We start from the raw sequence: 21,043 nt of genomic DNA, 5'->3' as shown, positions 1-21,043 counted from the left end.
CTGATGAAGCGTAGACGATTGACGGACTCGAGCTAATGAGGGAGCCGATTAGGGGATGGAAGTTGGGGAGCAAGGTCAGGCGTTGTGGTAGGGGCAACTCTTGCAAGGATGGGGAGCACTGAGGAGATGAAGGGGGAGCAAACCCTAGAGAGAGGAAAGAGGGAGGAGTTACATTCTAGTGGAGAGAGAGGAGGGAGGAAGGAACGGGTTTTGAGGAGTACTAGGTACACAATGTCGTCTTAGTAGAAGGGCAGAATGGTGATTAAAATAGGATACCATTACATGGTGATTTGGATACATGAGACCATTGAAGTTGGTAAATAGACCTAATCAACTCCATTGTTCGGTAATATGTGGTGTAGGGTTAATTTTTTATTTTTATTTTTTAAAAAAGGGAGAGAAGGATATGTATGATTTGAAAATAAAAAAACAGGGTTAAAGTAATTTTCATAAATAGTTAAAAAAACAAGGGTGAAAGTAATTTTTGAAAAATAGTAAGAAAAAAAGAATTATTGCATATTTATTTATTACTAAAAAAAGAGTTAAAAGTTAATTTTTGGAAGTATAAAGTAAAAAAAAGAGAGGTTAAAGTAATTCAAAATTTCTGAAATTGGGGCAAGGGCTTTTGCGGTTGGTTGTGAGGTTGATTAGTGGTGTGGAGTCGAATGTCAAAAAAAAAAAAAAAAAAGGAGGGGGAGAGAGAGAAAAAAAAAGAGTAAAATTTGAAAGTCAAAAAGGGGGAGGTAAATTTATTTTGTAAATAATAAAAAAATGGTGTTAAAGTAATTTTTTACAAATATTAAGGAAAAAAAACTTTTTGCGTATTTATTTACTACTAAAAAAATAAAGAGTTAAAAGTAATTTTTGAAAGTAAAAAGTAAAAAAATGATAGATGGATAACGCCTCATCCGTTACAAATTGACGAAATTGGATGGTGGGGGCCTAATTGTTAACGGAATGATAAGTTCAAATATCTTTTTATCATTAATTAAAATCCAAATATTTTTTTTAAAATTACTGAAAGTTCAGAAGCATTTTTAAAATTTTCCCTATAAAAAAGCTGTGATAATAATTGCTCTTTCAATGTCACTTTTGTTTGTAACAAAAATTAAAAAGGTTCTCGATCCATCGTTTAAAAACCTACGATCCATCCTTCCTTCAAAAACCCACGATCCATCATTCCTGCACGCCCTTTCCAAAAAATCATTCCTGCACGCCCGCTTTTCGAGAGCGCCCTCTCTCTCTCTCTCTCTCTCTCTCTCTCTCTCCCCCTCCCTCTCCATCACCCACCGGCCTCTCGATCTCCTCCTCTCCCTCGACCGGTCGACCCTCTATCACAGTGATTCGCACATTTGCCCCAACGACGTGTTCAACAACTCCACCATTCTTCCACAGGTTTGTTCTACTCCTCTCTAGCTTTGTACGTTTATTTACCGCTCTAAAACACCATTGTTGTTCGAAAACCACAATTTCTGAACCCTAAATTGCTGGGTCTAAAAAAACGTTGTATTTGTGCTTTGAAAGAAATTAGCAGTGAAGCTAGGGTTTGGTTACGGAATAGAGTTCGAAAGACGATTGATTGAGGGCTATCTTCTCACGCTAAGGTATGACCCGAATCTGAAAGCTAATGTAGCCCTTCCATCGTTTCCATTTCGTGTGTGAAAAAAAGCGTATTGAAGTAATTAGGATAGTTTTGCTATCTTTGTTTGAATTCATAAACCAGGCATTTTGTTATGCAAACGTATATATGATAGGTGTTCTGTGGTGCTTATACTTAAAATATTTGTTCTCGATATCATTTTGAAAGTTGAACTACTGTAATTTATGTCGTAGGTGCTCCTTGTTTCACCAGAGGTTTTTAAATGTAGAGTTTATGTATATATTTTCTGCCACTCTAGTGATATCACTTTTTGGTGGTGGATGAATCTCATTGTGTTTCGGAATGGTGAGTTGTTGCAATGCCATTTGACTTAGAACCTTCTAACATGGTATTACCGGATGATTAGACTAAACAGAAAATACTTGTACATGTCACATTATTTCCGGCCTTCAAATATGAGGCTCAGGGCATCCTTACTTCATACTAGGCGTAATGTTCACTGCATTCTGGCAATGACTGCAACCGTCAAAACTTTGGATAGTGTAATGTGTGCACTGGAGATTCCACAAACAAATTTCATCAAGTCAGCCCATATGAGGGACGACTTACTGTTGTCAGTTAGTTTGAGCAGAAACAGGCTAGTGTGGATCAGTAAAATATTTAGGTACAATGCCTTCGTGTTTTTATGCGTGGTGGACAATTCCTTACCTATATTAATATTAATCACTCGTTGCTTTTCATTTCATCCTTTACGGTACGTCTTTGATTAATTCCCGAAAGTTTTCCATTATAGAATGAAGGATCTGACGATGTTACTCAAGTCCTCCCCCTTTGTGGACGTTAAAGACTAGCCTTGATTAATCAACTTTTTTGCAGTTTACTACTTATTTGATAAGCAAATACTTATGTGACAACAATATTTCAGCGATGGTTAGCTTCTCATTTACTTTCTTGGTTCACTTGGATATACTTTATAGAGCATGAAACTAATTTACTCTTCAATTGTAACATGGCATACTTCTCAAAATGTTAGAGTTACCATAGTGGATGTAATGTCAGTTATAAAGGGCTTGTCCCAAGAAGTTGCATAGTCGAATCTTACAAAGGCCAAAATTTTCAAACTTTGGGGCCACTGGGGGTTTGCCTTATTGTTAACTTCAGACACCTGGTTGTCTCATGTTGGGATGCAATGTCGATCATCACGATGTTAGTATTTGGTATATATGAAAAGGTTTAGATTTGTGTTTGTGTATACGCATACGTTTTTAAGTACTTGAAACATTTTGGGTTGTGAGAACTAATCATAGACTTAAATTAGCTAATCTTATCCAAAAACTGATGAAAGATTGTTGATTGAGGGGATCACAACTCCATGAGAGTAACAGAACATAACCAAGAGAAGGGCCATTAAAAAAGCAGGATTGTTTGGGATAGATAAAAAGATCAGTAATGAGTGCCTTCTAGAGTTTGAAAGCTAATGCAGGACTGATTCCTTTCCTCTTTCACTTTTGTCATGAATCCTTGATGTTCTACTTTGTTTACATATCAAGTCCATAGCCAATCATAATTTGTTGTATGTAGACACCCTAATTTGGCCTAACGATTATTTCAAGTCCCACCTTGGGGACCATCCTGATGATGAATGGATACAGTGATTGCTGATTGACTTCTCGTAAACTCATGGACTTATGGTGAGTACTTTTAGCCACTTAGATGACCCAATCCAGAGCCAAATAGCCTTTTAGACAAAAATACAATATCCCAGGAAAATCTATCTTTCGGCCATAACAATGATCTCACGGTCTCAACATCATTCTTTCACCCGTGAAACATGTTGCTTGAAAATCTCCTGAGAGATCGATTCCGCGGCAGCCAGATTGATTCTTCGGCCGCCCAAACTATCCTTCGGCCGCCAGATCCAGGGGCGGATCTAGGATTTAGTAGCAGTGAGGTCAAATATCTAAAACATATATAATTTGTTTTTCGTACATAAAAATCAGATAAGGAATTGAATTATACAAAAATGAAAAACAAAGAGTAGAAACTATCATATTAGCATATTAGTACATAACTCATCTACCGTTGCTAAGAAAAATTGTTACTTGTAGGAATTGATGATTCTTATGGCATTTTTTTTTTCAAATCTCTCTTTAGAACCGCAGAAAAAAAAAATTGAAACATAACATATTTAATTCCTCCATCTGTCCTTTTTTGTTTGTTATTTTTGATATCTTTGTCTATTTTCAATTGTTTATATCTTCTAATATGAATTTCTAAAAATTATGCAAAATATTATAAATTGAAAGATATAAACAATTAAAAAATAGAACAACATTCAAAAATGGACAAACAAAATGAGAGGGAGGGAGTAACAAATTGGACAACACTAAAAGATTACTTACCACAATGCAAATTGCACAGATAGAGTTTTTAGTTTTAACTTGGAGAAACTATCATATCCAAGCTTTTTCACATTAATTGGTAATTGTCTGACCTAGCTTCTATCTAGATAGACTGTGCACCGATAGAGATTTTTTAATTTGAACTTGGAGAAACTATCATATCTAAGCTTTTTTACATTAATTGGTAATTGTCTGACCCAGCTTCTATCTAGATAGACTGCTTGCTTTTGTCTTTGCAGGAGCCTATGCTTGCTTTTGGGGAGGGAGAGAGAGAGAAACAAGCCAGAGTATAGAAGTCTATAGACTCGTAGACTTTGTGGACAAAGAAAAAATGTTGAGTTCTTTAGACTCTTAAAACATTGTGGAAAGAGAAAAAACGTTGAGTTCTTTGTATAACGTTACAATCAAAGAGGGCAAGAGTTGTAAATCCTGTGGGATTTTTAGGGTAATAATATTATCTTTTGGGGCAAAATTACAGAATATTCCTCCAAACTATACCTGCTCTACGGATATTTTGGGACTTAGTGGGGTCAAGTGACCCACCTTGACCTAGTGTAGGTCCGCCCTTGGCTCCTTTAACCGGCCGCCAGATTGTCTATTTTCTAGATTCTGGAATGTTTTATCATACGTTTGATCCGATCCCCAAAACCCTAGCAGCCTTTCTTCGATGCGTTTAGGCTACGAAAACAGATTCGTCTAGAGATCTTATTGACCTAGAAATCCTTATTGATTCACGCCATTTGATTGGCCGAAGTGAGTCACCAATTGCCTATATAAAGAGGCCCTTAGGGTTCCGAAATTAAGATGTACACACACCCTCTCTAGCCACGGAACTCTGCAAATATACTCTCTCATCTCCCCTCTATAAAAACCCTAACCTTCCGAAGACGGCCATAATCCAACCATCAAAACCCTGAAGTTCAAACCCTAACCCTAGGGTTTTCGAGAAAGAAGTCAGTCAATCTCTTTCAATCCGAAGCAATCAAGCCACTGAGGGATCAGGGTGGTGAGGCCTAGGGGCCTTTGGTTTGTTTTATTTTCAGTTTATGCATGCTAATCGTAGTACTTTAACTCTCTGTTAGTTGTTTAGTCTGGTGTGAGGAAGAACATCGGCTGGGTCTTCGATTCATCGGTTAGTACATCAAACCAGGAGGATCCCTCAGCCGTGACATCTATTCACCGGTCATGGGATCCATCTCCCAGGGATAGATTTGTTTTATCCTGCTTTTCTGATGCATGCTTTCAATTACTCTCTGCTCACCATTAACTGCGTAAAGGATAATTAAATAGATTACTTGTTTAGAATTAAATAAAGCAAGCATTAATCATATGTCGAACAATTATGGGCTAGTCTCACGGTTGGGCAAAGAGGGGTGCCTAACACCTTCCCCTCATTGTACTTTTGGCTCCCATACTCGGAATTTCTATCTGTTTTTCCTAATTTTCATAAACTAGGTGGTGACTCTGTTTTGATGATAACCATTATTGTGTGGCAATGTTCCTAGCCATGGGAATATCCACGATCTTGGTTTATGAAGCAAACAACCAAACAAGCAACCAACGACGATCAATTTGTATGGCGATGCCCCATTTGGGAGGTGGCTACAGTTTTTGGCGACTCTGCTAGGGACTTGAGAGCCATAACCAGAAAGTTCGACATAGGATTAACACTTTGTTTATCTACTCCTTTTATCATTTGCATCGAGCAGGCAACCTCGTGTTCACCTAATATTTCGGCATGTCACGGGCTATGTTAGGGGTTCCAGCAAACTCCATAGTCACATGTACCTAGTGGTATATCAAAAAAGGAATCACCCGATTATCGCCTATGATGGGCTGGTGAAATGACTGGTGCCCTTTTGACAACGGAGCACCTCTGAGACTATCCAAACCTTTCATGTGTTAGAAAGCCATAGAACATATCAAAATAAGACTGGAACCTGCAGGCTAGGAACCTACTTACATTTGTTTGTAAAAGTTCTTCTTCACACCCATTGTACATGTGTATGTTGTAAAGTTCTCTTTTGTAGGTTAAACCTTTGGGACTTTTGAAATCAAGAAGAAAGGGGTAAGCTAAACCAATCTAACTAAAGGAAAATTTTCAAGTGAAAATGGCTGCATCACTATTCATGTTCGATTCGCACTTTCAAAATGTCACCAAGCTGTCTGGCCCATTCTATCCTGCTGCCCAGATTCTTGACCCTTCCAAGTACATCACTTTTGTGGATTAACCAAAGCCTACGGTGATTATCTCTGAGGATAACCACATCATGTTCACAAGGATAATCGACGATGAAGAGATAGAGGACATAATTGAAGAAGAAGGGCTTCGCAAGGTCCCAATCTATTTCTATGAGCCCTATGCATCTACTGACGACTACTGGCCACTAGACAAGTTCGACGACCCGAAGTTGAAGAAGTAAAAGAAGAAGCGTTTGTTGACAATGATCCACTAGATGAAATATCACTAAACCTACTCTTTGATGAGGGGGTTACCAACAATGAAATAAGGGTGATCCACCCCATCACAGATAGGTTTGACAACTGGTGGGGATTTGTTGGCACGCGAAAAGCCAACAACACCGATGAAGCAGAAATCGAAGCTCAACTAGAAGAAGCAACAACAGTGGCAAACAAAATGGCCCTCCAAGACTTGCAGGGTGACAATAATGAAAGTGCGAATCAATGTGACAGTGAAGTGCTGATGATCTACCTTGGTGAGGAAAAAGATTGCTTTGAGCTGATTGTGGATGCTGCAAAAGGGGCTTATCCAAATTGGACCGTAGAACACACTTTAAAATACTAAGTAAAAAATGCTGATTCCCATCTAAGTTCCGATTCTGATTCCGACTTCGAGTCAACCCAGTTTGAGTCTAGCTTTTCATCTTTTCAAACAACCGAGTCTAGCAAGAAAAGCTTGGTCAAAGCACCAAGGCATAGTATTTACTTTGAATTCGACTTTGTAATGTCTCTTGACAATTTTAGCAATGAGAAGGAAGATTTAGAGTATTTCGCTTTGCCTATGAGTAACTTTGTGGATTCTGACAATTCAATTTGAAATTCCAAAAGAAATTTTAGAATTCATCGAGAGAGAAGAAGAGAGGCACGCCAAACCTTTTTTTGAGGAAATAATCACAACAAACATAGGCTTTGAAAACGAGCCCAAATTGGTTAAAATTGGTGCAACACTATCTTCTCAAGAGAATGAAAAACTAACCCTTTTACTTAAAGATTACAAAGATGTTTTTGCCTTGTCTTACAAGGACATGCCTGGAATAGACCCCGAAATTGTTCAGCACAAAATTCCCCTCCATCCTGATGCAAAACCAGTTAAACAAAAGTTGAGACGTATGCGCCCTAATTGGGTCTTAAAGATAAAAGAAGAAGTCACTAACCAAATCAACGCTGGTTTTCTCACAGTCACCGAATATCCTCAATGGGTAGCTAACATCGTTCTAGTACCAAAGAAGACTTGGGGAATCAGGGTCTGTGTAGATTTCCGAGATCTCAACAAGGCTAGTTCGATAGATGAATTTCCATTACCGCACATAGATGAACTAGTGGACAACACCACAAGACATGCATTGCTATCTTTTATGGATGAGTTTTCTGGGTATAATCAGATTCTGATGTCTCCTGAAGATAGAGAGAAGACCACCTTCACCATGCCATGGAGAACTTACTGGTACCGAGTGATGCCATTCGGGTTGAAGAACGCTGGAGTCACTTACCAAAGGTTGACAACAACACTACTGCACGACATGATGCACAAAGAAGTGGAAGTATATGTTGATGATATGATAGTCAAATCAAAGGAAAAGGGAAAGACACTATGAAGCATTTTAAAAGTTCTTTGAGACGATTAGGCAATACAAGCTACATCTTAATCCTCAAAAATGCACTTTTGGGTGGGCGCTGGAAAGATGCTAGGATTTCTTATCACTCAAAGGGGAATTGACGTAGACCTTTCCAAGATACAGACTATCATGGAGATATCACCACCAAAGATAGAGAAGGAAGTAAAGAGCTTTCTGGGAAAAGTGCAGTTTATCAGCAGATTCATCTCCAAACTCACAGCCACCTACGAACCTCTCTTTAAGCTTTTGAAGAAAGATACAGATTTTGAGTGGAGCCAAGATTGCCAATAAGCATTTCAAGCAGTCAAAGAATACCTTCAGAATCCATGTGTGTTATCACCACCCATCCCTGGAAAACTATTGATTTTGTATCTCTCAGTAATGGACACAACCATGGGATGTATGCTAGCGCAAGAAAAACGATGCCAAAGTAGAGTGTGCCATATACTACCTTAGCAAAAAGATGATAGACTATGAAACAAGGTACACTCCCTTGGAAAAAACCTGTTGGGGGCTAGTATGGGCCACAAAGAAACAAAGGCATTACCCATTAGCACATCCGGTAGTCCTGGTTTCTCGTTTAGACCCAATCAAATATCTTTTCGAGAAGCCAACACTTATTGGAAAGCTGGCTAGATGGTTGTTGTTGCTAGCGGAGTTTGACCTCAAGTACATGACAAGGAAATCAGTGAAATGAAGGGTTGTGGCAGAATTCTTGGCAGATCATCCTGTGACAGAGGCCGAGGCAGAAGACTTCATGTTCCCAGACGAAGGCATCTTATTTCTCCTAGATGACACCTGGCAGCTTTATTTCAATGGAGCATCAAACCAATGTGGATATGGCATAGGGGTATTGCTAGTTTCCCCAAACGACTCTCATATTCCTTTGTTATATAAACTGAGGTTTGAAGTCACCAACAACCAAGTTGAGTACAAAGCTTGCATAGCTGGAATGGATGCAGCCCTGGAATTAGGGACAAAGAGGGTAGAAGTCATTGGAGATTCGAACCTAGTGGTTTCCCAAGCAAGTGGAGACCAGAAGGTTAAAGAAGACACGCTAAAACTATACCACTCTGTGCTAGAAGCTCTAATTCCGCAATTCGACTCTATTGTCTTTACACACACTCCACGAGTGAGCAACAGATTCGCAGATGCACTAGCGACATTGGCCTCTATGGTCGAGATACCCCTGGGGTTCACAATGCAGCCGCTAATGATCGAGCAAAAGGTCAAGCCGACATGTGAGTGCACTTTCACTGAGGAAGGTGAGGATGATGGAAAACCATAGTATGAGGACGTGAAGAAATTTATGGAAGAGGGAGAGTATTCCTCCGAAGCTATCTCAAAGGATAAGATGGCTCTACGAAAGTTCGCCGCCCGATTCGTAGTTTGTGGTGGAGCACTGTATCGAAAAGCAAACCTAGGCCCCAATCAACTTTGTGTCACAACAGAAGAAAGCCAAAAGGTGATGAAGGAAATATACGAAGGAATTTGTGGGCCGCACATGAGTGGGACAACAATGGCAAAGAAGATCCTACCTCAAGGATATTATTGGACTACGATGGAGGCTGACTGTGCTAACTATGTTCGCCGATGCTATAAGTGCCAAACTCATGCTGATCGTTTGCGCATTCCTCCTACAGAATTATATAGCATGACATCCCCTTTGCCATTTTCCACCTGGGGAATAGACGTCATTGGGAGTATAAGTCCGAAAGGAAAATACAAGCACCAATTCATCCTAGTGGCCATTGACTACTTCACCAAGTGGGTAGAATCAACTTCTTATGCGACCCTCAAAGCTACTCATGTAGCCAAGTTCATCCGCACCAACATCATCTATCGGTATGGTATACCTTATGAGTTCATCTGCGATAACGGATCCCATTTCAAAGGGGCAACGAAGAAGCTTTTCGCTGAATTTGGCATACAGAATCATCGATCATCTACATATCGGCCTCAAACCAATGGAGCAGTTGAGGCCGCAAACAAAAACATCAAAAGGATTCTATTGAAGACAACCTACATCTACACAGACTGGCCAGAAATGCTACCCCTAGCACTATAGGGTTATCGAACAACTGAAAGGACTTCAACTGGGGCTACCCCCTATTCCTTAGTCTACGGGATGGAAGCTGTCTTGCCTGTCGAACTGGAACTACCCTTACTAAGGGTTTTGGCTGAGACTGAAATGATCGAAGAGGATTGGGTTCAGAACCGCTACGATGAGCTAGCATTACTGGATGCAAGAAGGCTGAGGGCGTTATACCATGTACAAGGGTATCAATGCCTCATTGCACGAGCATTCAACAAAAAGGTGAAGCCAAGGGACATCAAGGTGGGAGATATGGTACTCAAATCAATCCGTCGCCACATTTCAGACCCGAGAGGCAAGTTTAAACCAAACTGGGGAGGACCCTACTTCGTCAAATGCATATTATCTGGAGGAGCAGCATACATTGCAGACTTAGATAGGATGGAATTCGCAACACCAGTCAATATCGACAAGCTGAGGAAGTATTACTCCTGAGAGACACTCGTTGGACCGAAAACCACAAGGGTGGGCGGACCCAAACAAAAATTAGAGCAGCCTGCCAGGTCGAAAACCCGTAAGGGCAGCTTAGGCTAAAACTAAGGCATAAATAAAGAGCTCGCTAAACTGAAAATCCGCAAGGGCGGCTTAGGCAAAATCAAAAGCACAAAAGGAGAAGAAAATACTCGAGGACCCTTGCCAAAACAAAAAACAAATCTTTTTGGAACTACGTTTATGGCCTGATTCCCTCCATGGGATACGTAGGCAGTCCCTAGATTGAGATTCGGCCATTGTTATCACTATCACTTTCGAATTTCTAGGTCTATCCTAAAAGCATACTATCAAAACCATGGCAAAGATTTCTTACTTCTTTTTTTTTTATAATAAAACAACCAATGTTTTAAGAAAAAAAAAGGGGAAAGGCAAGCTTCAACAATTCTTGATTTAATGAAAGCTAGAATCAAACAAAGAACATCTTTTACAGCATAAGCAATACATCAATCTCTAAGTCGTCCTTCTCTTTGCACTTTTATCTTCCAAAAGGTTTTTCTCCAACCAACGCTTATACGAACCAGATAGCTTGTCAGCAATATTGTCACGCACTTGATTTCAACATAATTAAATAATCCATTTGAATAAAAGATCCTTGCCTAACATAAATATTACCCAAAAGAGTTCCCAACAATTTAACTTTACAAATGAGTCCCCAAGTTTAAGTAATTACAACTTTGGCACTACGACCCAAAGCAACTTAAATACAAGTATGAACCTGTTTAAGATATTACATACTTTATAATCAAGAGGAATTTAAGTACAATTAGTTACAAACTCATCTTTATCAAAAGAAAGCCAATATAAGATGTTTAAGTAACTAAAACGGTATTAGCTCCCAAAACTCATCTTTATCATCCAGCATTTTGTCCTAAAAGAAAGATTAGGTTGAGCTACACTAGCCCAGTAGGAAAACCTTTACCAATTCTATATGTAAACACGATGAAATGTGCAGGTAAAATGAAGACAAGAAGTACGGCTCAATCAATAGATAACAATTGATTCAAAGGCTTTCCAACGTTCAATAAGATCATCCTAACGCATGCCCATAGCTCAATGTACCACCAAGTTCACACGAAGTTAAACAACTCAAGTAACCTTGACACAACTCACTATCGCCAATCATCTCCATTGGTATTTCCACCCCTTGCGTTACCGTATAACACCACGAGGATTACCGTGTTATCACCCCTTGCGTCACGGTGATCCCTAACAACTTGGGTCACTGCATTACCACCCCTTGCGTTGCGGGACCATCTAAGTCGTCGTATTACCACCCCTTGCGTTACGAGACTTCCTAAATCAACTTCCGACACAAATAACTATTTCCTTACTCGATATACAAGCTATGACCGTCCCAAGACCGCAATCATACATGAAATATGTTACGACATGCCAACTATATCTCAAATATGCCACAAACATTCATAAATAATCAATCAATCACAAATTGCATCATATTGACATTTCAACCAAGTAAACTATCATTTAATCCTTATTAATGGAAGGCCAACGGTCAAGAATAACATTCACTAATCATAGGACGTCAATTAGATAAGCAAAAGATGGACTAGAAGGCATCCGAAAGGGTTTAGAAGCGATTGGGAATTGAAATGATTGAAGGAACACAAGACAGCATCGAAGCTATCCAGGACAACAAGGGGTATTGATACCCCTGAGTCGGGTATCAATACCGGACAAGCTGGAAATCCAAAGAAGGATGGGGTATCGATACCCCATATTTGGGTATCAATACCCCGCTGTTTCGAGGCGATTTTCTGCAGTTTGACAGACTTTCAAAGCAACAAAGGGGAACGATCCAAGCACGATCCATACACCAAATCAACATATATACACATAGAAGAGGTAAAGAAGACCCTACCTCGAGTCAAATGCCGAAACCCAAGAGATTTGAACGAGCCCTAGCTCCGAGCTCCTTGAAATCAACTGAGATCTCCTCTTCGAGCTTCTCCTAACACGATACGAGCTTGGGGTTGTGTTCTAGAGGTGATAACAAGATGGATTCTTAAGGTTTTTGAGGTATATGGTGGAGTTTCAAGTGAGAGTAAGAGATGGTAGAGAGAGAGAGGGATGAGATGAGAGAGATATGGGAGAATTTAATCTCCTACTCACACACACCACTATATATACTAGCAAAAGGGAAAATAACACCTACACTCCCTCTAGTTTCCATTCCATCACTTAAACCCCAAATCAAATAATCTCACCCTTTTCTTATTATCCCAAAATTCGATATTTATAAAACCTTTAAATAATTTTCTGAAAATACGGGTCGCTACAAATATCTTGCATCACCTGATTCGACCATAGACAAAGCACATTGCAACGAAGGTTGACATTATGGGCCTTGGAAAAACAGCATACTCAGGATCACCCAGCACTTTAGCTTGTTCAGCCCCGAACTGTCTTTGAAAACGAACAGGAAAGTAGAAGGTAACTCGAGTGATACCAATCACCGCAACACCAAAATGGCCCATGGTACTCATCTTCATGCTTCCAATGCCATACCAGGGGCAAACCCATTGGATTCGATTGCCTTTGCGAGTCTCCATCCACGCCTTCCAAGCAGCCTCAGTTGGAAACTGTCTGGTTACATGACGATCCGTGCAATGATCTGAACTATAGGGAAGTCACTCTGGCGCATCCCATACCCTCAGCTTCTCATAAAGCCATGCCTATAGAAAACAAGGGAAAATTGCGAGTTGTGAGAACACGTGAGTCAAAATAAAAGAGTGATGAGCGGAAAGATAACTTGACAATAAACAAGTAAAAAGTGAACCTGTAGTAACCTATGGAGCACGTGTACCGGTACGCGGTACGGGTACGGTACGGGTACGGGAAACGGCAAAACCCCAAAAAAGTAGGGTACGGGTACGGCGGGGGTACGGTATATATATGCATATCTACTGCATATATACTGCATATCTATTAGTATTCAGAATTTCCGATACATATATACATATACATTACACATGCATACATTCGTACATATATACAAAGAGAGAGATTATTCCGATCGATAAAAAAAATATACAGAGAGAGACGAAGAGAAGAGAGATGGAGAGAGAGAGGGACAAAGAGAGAGAGGTGTTTATAAATGACAAATAAATTACGTAATAAACCCACATTTTATAATTATTTACAAAAAAATCCCAGAAATTTTGAAAAAATTTCATTTTGGGCTAAAACGTACCCTTGCCGTACCCGTCCCGTACCCTTGCCGTACCCGTGCCGTACCCTTGCCGTACCCGTGCCGTACCCAAAATTACCAAAAGTACCCGACATAATTTTGCCGTACCGGGTACGTTTTTGCCGTACCCACGCCGTACCCGTACCCGTACCCGTACCCGGTACGGGTACGGCGACATTTTCGAAGTACCCGTGCTTCATAGGTAGTAACAAAGGACTGCCTGAGAACTGGGCTGTTTAATTACCCTTCACTGCATCAAGACCTATCAAGGTCTCTGCCAACAGTAAACCAGCAAAACCTACACGGTTTCCAATGTATTGGGCGAAATCAAGCAACATAGAATCAGCATGGCCAAAGGAGGGGCCAAGCAAGTGATAGTGGAGAAGACAGACACAGTGTGTGAAAGCACGCCTACTGTCGAGGAATCTGGAAATGAGCTTCAGCTACACCAAAACGCTTAATATGCTGCAGAGTTTCCAACTTTCCGTTCACCATGAAGAATCTGACTTCGTGTTTTTGAACTTAGAATGGAGCCTTCAAAAGGTCACCACGATTAAACGGAGGGTTAGGGATAATGAGATCTTCTCTATCCGAATGACTCATAATGGCTGCAAACTCCTCGATGGTAGGACACAACTCTTCCCTTCTAAATCAAAAAACATAAAGAACAGGATCCCACAAGCTGGTGGTTGCACGAAGAAAAGCAAAATTCACCAGAATTTGGCGAAGGGAGAAGAGGAAATCCATGCCAAAGGACTTAAAGAGTAGACGGTCGAGGCCATTGAAGGAATTCAACCACTGATCAAGAACCGGTTGTGCCATATGTAAGAAACTACTGCTGACGAAACCATTGGGTTCGTAGAACGCGTACTTATAAGCTAGGTGGAGTCCTAGTTCGAATCGGAATCAGATTTAAATTTGTATTAATCCAGTCGATCTCTCGGTCGACACTTCGATATGGCGGCTGTAGGATCTATTCCTTGGCCCGTGAACAATCAGGGTTGACTCAAAGTCAAACCCAAAGAAAACGAATCGATCTCTCGGCCGCCTAATCAATGGCTTGGCTGCCAGAACGACTGTTTTACAGAGAAGTTTCACGGTTTTGTCCAGTTGATTGAAATACGAATTTCATACTAAACAAAACAATACAAATGCAGCATACACAATCACATATCAAAAGAAAAGATTTTGTTTTATATAACAAAAGCTTTTTACATCACAAGGTGGATCATCCCATGTTTCCTAAAAACTATACATCAGTTTCCTGTCGGACTAACATATGCAGAAAGAAAATCAAAAAAAAAACAAGGAGAAGAGGATATGCCGAATCCTCTAGTGGTCCGAACACCAGAGACCATGTGCAAAAAAGAAGAGGACACCCCCAAGGTGACGTATACAAGAGAAGTGCTGCGGTGCAGAAGAGACATCACATGGCTCAAAAGAATCACCACATGGCCCAGAAAAATCATCATACCATGTACAAGCGACACCCTAGAAGTTCCACGTCACGTAAGCAAGTCCCCCCACGCGAGGGTCCCAAGTCCAGCATCAAGACAGGACCAAGAATGGCGCGGCATCCCTCCGTGCATGCCAGCCACGCCGGCATATCCCCGTCACTCGAGCCCAATGAAGAAACCAAAGGAGTTCTCGAATGTGGAGAGAATGAAGAGAAGAGAGAGAAAGGAGAGAAATGAAAATAAAACGCCAAGGTCGTGGCCTTTTATAAAGCTCTGGAAACCAAGCGATTACACGGCCGAGACTTCGATCCTTCAGCCGAGACATCAATTATTCAGCCGCGAGATCGATCTTCTGGCCCTCTAGTCACTCATAGCAGCATCAGGTTTCGCTTGATGCACCAATTCAAGCCCTTATGGAATTCTGGGTCCTCGACCAACAAAATAAATGACTGTGGATGACGAAAATAGCCTTGGGGGTACTCCCGAGTAAATGCAACGTGATCAGAACCAGCCTTGGGGCATCCCCGAGCATATGGAATCTCAAGCACGGGTATCAAGCCCATTTTGGAATTCTCCATAAGCTTTCTCACCTGATCAAAGGATCTTTGATGTCTCTGATCATTGTACTTCAGAAGTGCTATGGCTATCGCATCCCTACACTCCACCATCAGCAGCTCTAAGCTAGCTCAGCTGCCCCGAGCTCGTCGCCTCAGCATCTTAGCAGCTCAGAAACACCACGTGCTCATTACTCAAACCCTTAAGCAAGCACTATACTCTTGATAGCTTAGCAGCCTGATGGTGCCAAATTCGGTAGTCGTTGAAGTTTACCAAACGGCCGTCAAATTCAATTATTTATTAATCGGACTACAACTAAAGATTTGCATAGTATAGCGAGGAAGTCCGAGTCGATCCATAGGGAGCTCGAATATAGCTTGTTCGGATTGTAGGTGTAAGGGTTTGTGGCGTTTAGACGGCCAACTTTTGGTTTTCCTTTGAAAGGTGGAGAAACACTCTTATGGAAAAGACTAGAAATGAGTTTTAACTAAGAATTAAAGGCGGCAAGGCAATGGAGTTACTAACGCCCGTAACTTAAGCCATCTAACAATTCTCAACGAAAACACGGTTGAATTGCACGTCATAGGCTATCAACCGGAAGATTTAGCTATGAAAATGGTTAGACTTGATATAGAGTTTGAATAACAAGCTAAACACAAGGCGTGACATCGCTCTCGGAACCATGTGAGCGAGCACATGATCACCAGAGGTTAACAACGCCAAGACTTGTATTCAAACTAAATATCAAGGTCATGAACTCAAAGCACAATTTGGAAAGCGAGCAAGTTCTTTGGTTCTTTTGGCAAACACAAGGCGAGACATAGCTCACGAAACCATGTGAGCGAGCACATGATCACCGGAGGTTAACATCGACAAGTTTTGTTACATAGAAGGTGAACCACGCACATTTACAAACCAAACCTCAAGCCATGAGTTGAGAAAGACAAGATAAACATAAGTCACAAGGTGTTATTCACCCATGGCCAAGCCTTATTGACTACTCACACATAAGGAAAAGACTAGAAAGCATGCTAGAATTGGAAAACATGTTTAACCGATAGAAACGAAAATAAACTTGGTATTAAGGAGAATCTAGTCCGTAGCTACAACATTAATAAACGAGAAAGCATCAAATTAGGAATTAAACTTACAAGTATTGAAGCTTGAAACTAAGAACAACAATGGCAAAAAGACTAGAAAGAAAACTAACCTAGAGCATAAAGTAGATTTTTAACTAAAGTGAGAGAGAAGGGTATTTATACAACTCAACTTCTCTCCCAACAAATATCCTATAAACATACCAAAAGTAGCAACTATTCCATAAATGGAAGGTCCAAAAAGCAGCAAATATCTGGCCGAAGGCTCGTAGTATCGATACGGATTAAGCAAAGTATCGATACCACGCTGCTAAGTTGAAAAGGGCATTTCCCCGTAGTGATCCCGTATCAATACGGGTTAAGGCCGTATCGATACAACAAAACCTGCCTTCCCACGAAGCTAATGTGTATCGATACAGAATAAGGCTGTATCAATACGGGGAGGTTATCTCCAGTTTTTAGGCCAGCCTTCAAAACTTGGCACCCGACGGCTCCCAGCAGCTTCCACAGCTTCACAGCACCTTATTTTCATTCTCTAAACTTAAGTAAAGACTACATTTTAAACCTTTCTTTTACCTTTTCTTTACTTTATAATTTATTTAATGAAAATAAGAAAGTATCCCCCATTTGAAAACAATGGCATTACCAGAATTTCAAGATTCCAATTAAATCAAAATGTCAACCCCCCACTTTTAGTGTAAAATGGAGAACTTCACATTTTTCTCAAGAAAAATGAATCAAAACATGACCTTGCTCTTCAAATAAAACCTTGTAACATTGTAGTTACTCTTAGAAAAATTCAAGGATCAATTACCGCCATTTTTAATCTCGAAAATCGATACTTTTCCAGAAAGTCATTTTTTCCATACTTAGACAGATTTTAAGGGGCCGACAGGGTCTTCGGGTATTTGGAAGTACTTGGGCCATCCATAGCGTTGAAATGCGTCTTATTTGCACGTTTTACCTGAAAACACTAAAAACACACCTTACGTGCAGTATCAAATAAAAGCTAGATAAATGCAAGTTAAAACAACATAAAATGGGACTAGTCGCACCAAATATCAACAATATTAGGTGCTCATCACAGCCCTGTGCCCATTACCTCAACTATTGAACAGCTCTGTACTCGTTTATTGCTTCAAGACAATCAGCGACTCCATGCTCACTATCTCACTATCTCTGCAGTTTTGTGCTCAAGTCACTCAACAGCTCCTTGCCAACTACCTCAACCATTTAGTAGCTCTGTGCTCACCATCTCCATGCTCACAGCTCAGTGGGCCTGTGCCCATAAACTCACTATCCATTTCAGTAGTTCCATGCTCACTACTATCAAGCTATTCAGTGGCTCTACGCCCATGCTCATTATCACTCCTCCAGCAGCCCTGAGCTCAAGTCATTGTCGGCAGCTCTAAGCTCACCATCTCAGCAGCTCTAAGCTTGCCTAACAACCCTGAGATCATCATCTCAGCAGCTTCATTCATTCAGCGGCTCTACACCCGCTGCTCAATGGCTCTACACTCATAATCACCTCAACAGCACCATGTACTCATCAGCACTATGCACATCACCACAGCGGCTTTATGCCCACATTCACTATTGCTCAACAGCTCTACGCTCAATAGCTCCATGTCCGCTATCTCCATTTTCCAGCGACTTTACGCCCACAAACACAAACGGCTCTATGCCCACTATCTCAATGGCTTCACGCCCATTATCTCAGCTGCTCTGTGCCCATCAACTCAACGGCTCTACGCCCACTATCTCAACTGGCTCCACGCCGTAACCAACCCACAAGATATCATTCGTTCTCAAGCTCTACGCTTGAATGCTCAAAATCCAACATTTTGAATGCTCAAAGCTCTTCGAATGCCCAACCATTGTGTACTAGATGCTCAAGTTCTACACTTGAATGCTCAAGCTCTACGCTTGAATGCCCAACCACTGTGCACTGGATGCTCAAAGCCTGCACTTTGAATGCTCGGATTCCATCCTCCGAATGCTTGAGCTCTATGCTCTGAATGCTCAAGTCCAGAACTTGAAAGAAGCTCTACGCTTAAAACAAACACACACGCACGGGCCCGTACACATATTGCATTGTTCACATCGAGTCTACATCAATTACATCACCATATCCATTATCATATCTAACCATCACCATTATCATCACATACTATAATTTGCATCTCTCTTCTTACTCATCAAACAAGTCAATCCTGCAATCATTCGGCTTCGCGCCGCAGTTTTATTGATCGATCCAGTACCTCGATCCTCTAGCTCTACGCCAAAATTTATGATGGGAAAGCTCCGTGCATAGACGTTCAGACTGCAACCGGCTCTACGCCTTGGTTCTATCAAGCTCCAAGCTCCAACATCCTAAGCTCTCGCCATATGATTGATACCAGCTCCGCGCCTCGGTTCTATCACCTCAAGCCCAAAACTCTGGCTTCGTGCCTCAATTTTCTCATCTCAAGCTCTGCGCTCCAGTTACTGGCTTTGTGCCCCCCATATTTCAAAAACTGGTGTCCAACTTGTCTCCAGAAGATGGCTTGGATCCCACCCCATATCTCAAAACCGGCATCCGATTGTCTCCAAAAGATGGTTTGGATTCCACCCAATTACATCTATTCCATCAAGCTCATTCGCAAGGATAGGCTATTCTACTGAGCTCCCCTCAGTCAAAGTAGAGATGATCAAGAAAAGCAAACGACTCGCCCGCTATGTATTGATCTACCTCAAAATACTAAAGATGCTCTTTGCAAAAAATTTCTCCGGCAGCTCTGCGCTCCTTCAACTACTCTCTGCCAAAATCCCGGCGTTACCTGGGTACGTTGCACTACGGCTCTTAAAGCCTGAAGATACGTCTTCTGTTCTCAACCCTCCAAACTTTTATTTTTTTCTATTGCTCCCGAACTACAGTTGGTCTAAATTTCCCTTGTGGAATACGTAGGCAACCTCCTGGCCCGACTATAGCCAAAACCTTTTTCAAAAACCCTTAGAATAGTGGTTCGACCAAATTGAAGTTGTTTTACGGCTTTGACTCTTACTTAAACATGTCTCGCGATCTGTCTAAGTTCAGTCAAAGAGGGGCATCTGTAGACACCCCAATTTGGCCTAACGATTATTTCAAGTCCCACCTGGGGGACCATCCCGATGATGAATGGATACAGTGATTGCTGATTGACTTCTCGTGAACCTATGGACTTATGGTGAGTACTTTTAGCCACTTATAGGACCCAATCCAGAGTCAAATAGCCTTTCAGACAGAAATATAGTATCCTAGAAAAATCTATCTTTCGGCTGTAACATTGATCTCACAGCCTCAACATCATTCTGTCACCTGTGAAACATGTTGCTTGAAAATCTCCTTGAGAGATCGATTCCGCGGCAGCCAGATCGATTCTTCGGCCGCTGCTTAGCCTTCAAACCTCGCCTTCAAATAAGGTTGAGAAAAACCCCAAGCGTAGGGCTAGGTCGTCGATAGCATAATAACCGGAAAGTCCATGATTGTTCCCACAGAGAATCGAATATAGCTCAATTGGATTGAAGGTTTTATATGGTGGTTTGGGCGTTTAAGACGACCAACTTGGTTTTGCTTTAAATGGTGGAAAGACTAAAACGACAACTAGAAATGAGCTTTATAAACTAAAAAAGGCAAGTCTAGGGATCGTCTAACCCTTGACGAAGGCCGTTACCGGTTCTTAATATAACTCGAGCAAGAGTCACGACCGCGTGCTCACACCCGGAAGATTTAGCTTTAACGATTAGGTTTAAAGAAAGATGTGATTAAGCGGAGCTAAACAAACGTATTTTTGCTAATGTATCTAACACGTAGGAGGCCACGAGCCCTCAATATGCCGCTTGCCAAGACCGCTCGACTAAACGACATATTAAGGAGTTAACACCCCTCGCTTAGACTAAAATGGCTAGGTTAGTTCAATTCCGAAAACCAAAATTTTAAGCCCGAATGTTTGAGAACCAAATAACCTCCTAAGTCCTCGGGAAAGATTATCCCGAGACTTAGCCAAACGACTACTCACACATAGCTAAAGCATAAGAAAGCATAAAAACGAGACATGATTTTTTAACCGATGAAAATGAAAACAAACTTGATATTAAGGAAGATTTAGTTCGTAGCTGCAACGTTAATAAACAAGAAATTAACACATAAGAATGACTTACTTGAGTTCTTTGGAAATTAAACTTGAAAAGCTTAAAGAGACATTAATGGAGTACAAACTAAGAAAGTAATGGACTAGGTAATAAAGGAGGGAGAGATATGG

The 21,043-nt window shown here is 40.9% G+C and overlaps 1 protein-coding gene across 1 annotated transcript in view; it reads left to right on the top strand.

Moving 5' to 3' along the window:
• LOC131302957 (uncharacterized) overlaps positions 1 to 21,043 on the top strand; it is a 28,775-nt gene that overhangs the window by 4,235 nt on the left and 3,497 nt on the right. Inside the window, exons 2-3 of the mRNA XM_058329749.1 lie at positions 1,117 to 1,395; positions 1,525 to 1,604. Coding sequence (XP_058185732.1) covers positions 1,117 to 1,395; positions 1,525 to 1,604 — 359 coding nt within the window. The remainder of the gene's footprint in view (positions 1 to 1,116; positions 1,396 to 1,524; positions 1,605 to 21,043) is intronic.

The sequence above is a fragment of the Rhododendron vialii genome, chromosome 10a (assembly GCF_030253575.1).
Source record: "Rhododendron vialii isolate Sample 1 chromosome 10a, ASM3025357v1".
Taxonomy (NCBI): Eukaryota; Viridiplantae; Streptophyta; class Magnoliopsida; order Ericales; family Ericaceae; genus Rhododendron; species Rhododendron vialii.
The sequence above is the reverse complement of the archived record's forward strand: the minus strand, read 5'-3'. Positions and strand labels throughout refer to the sequence as shown.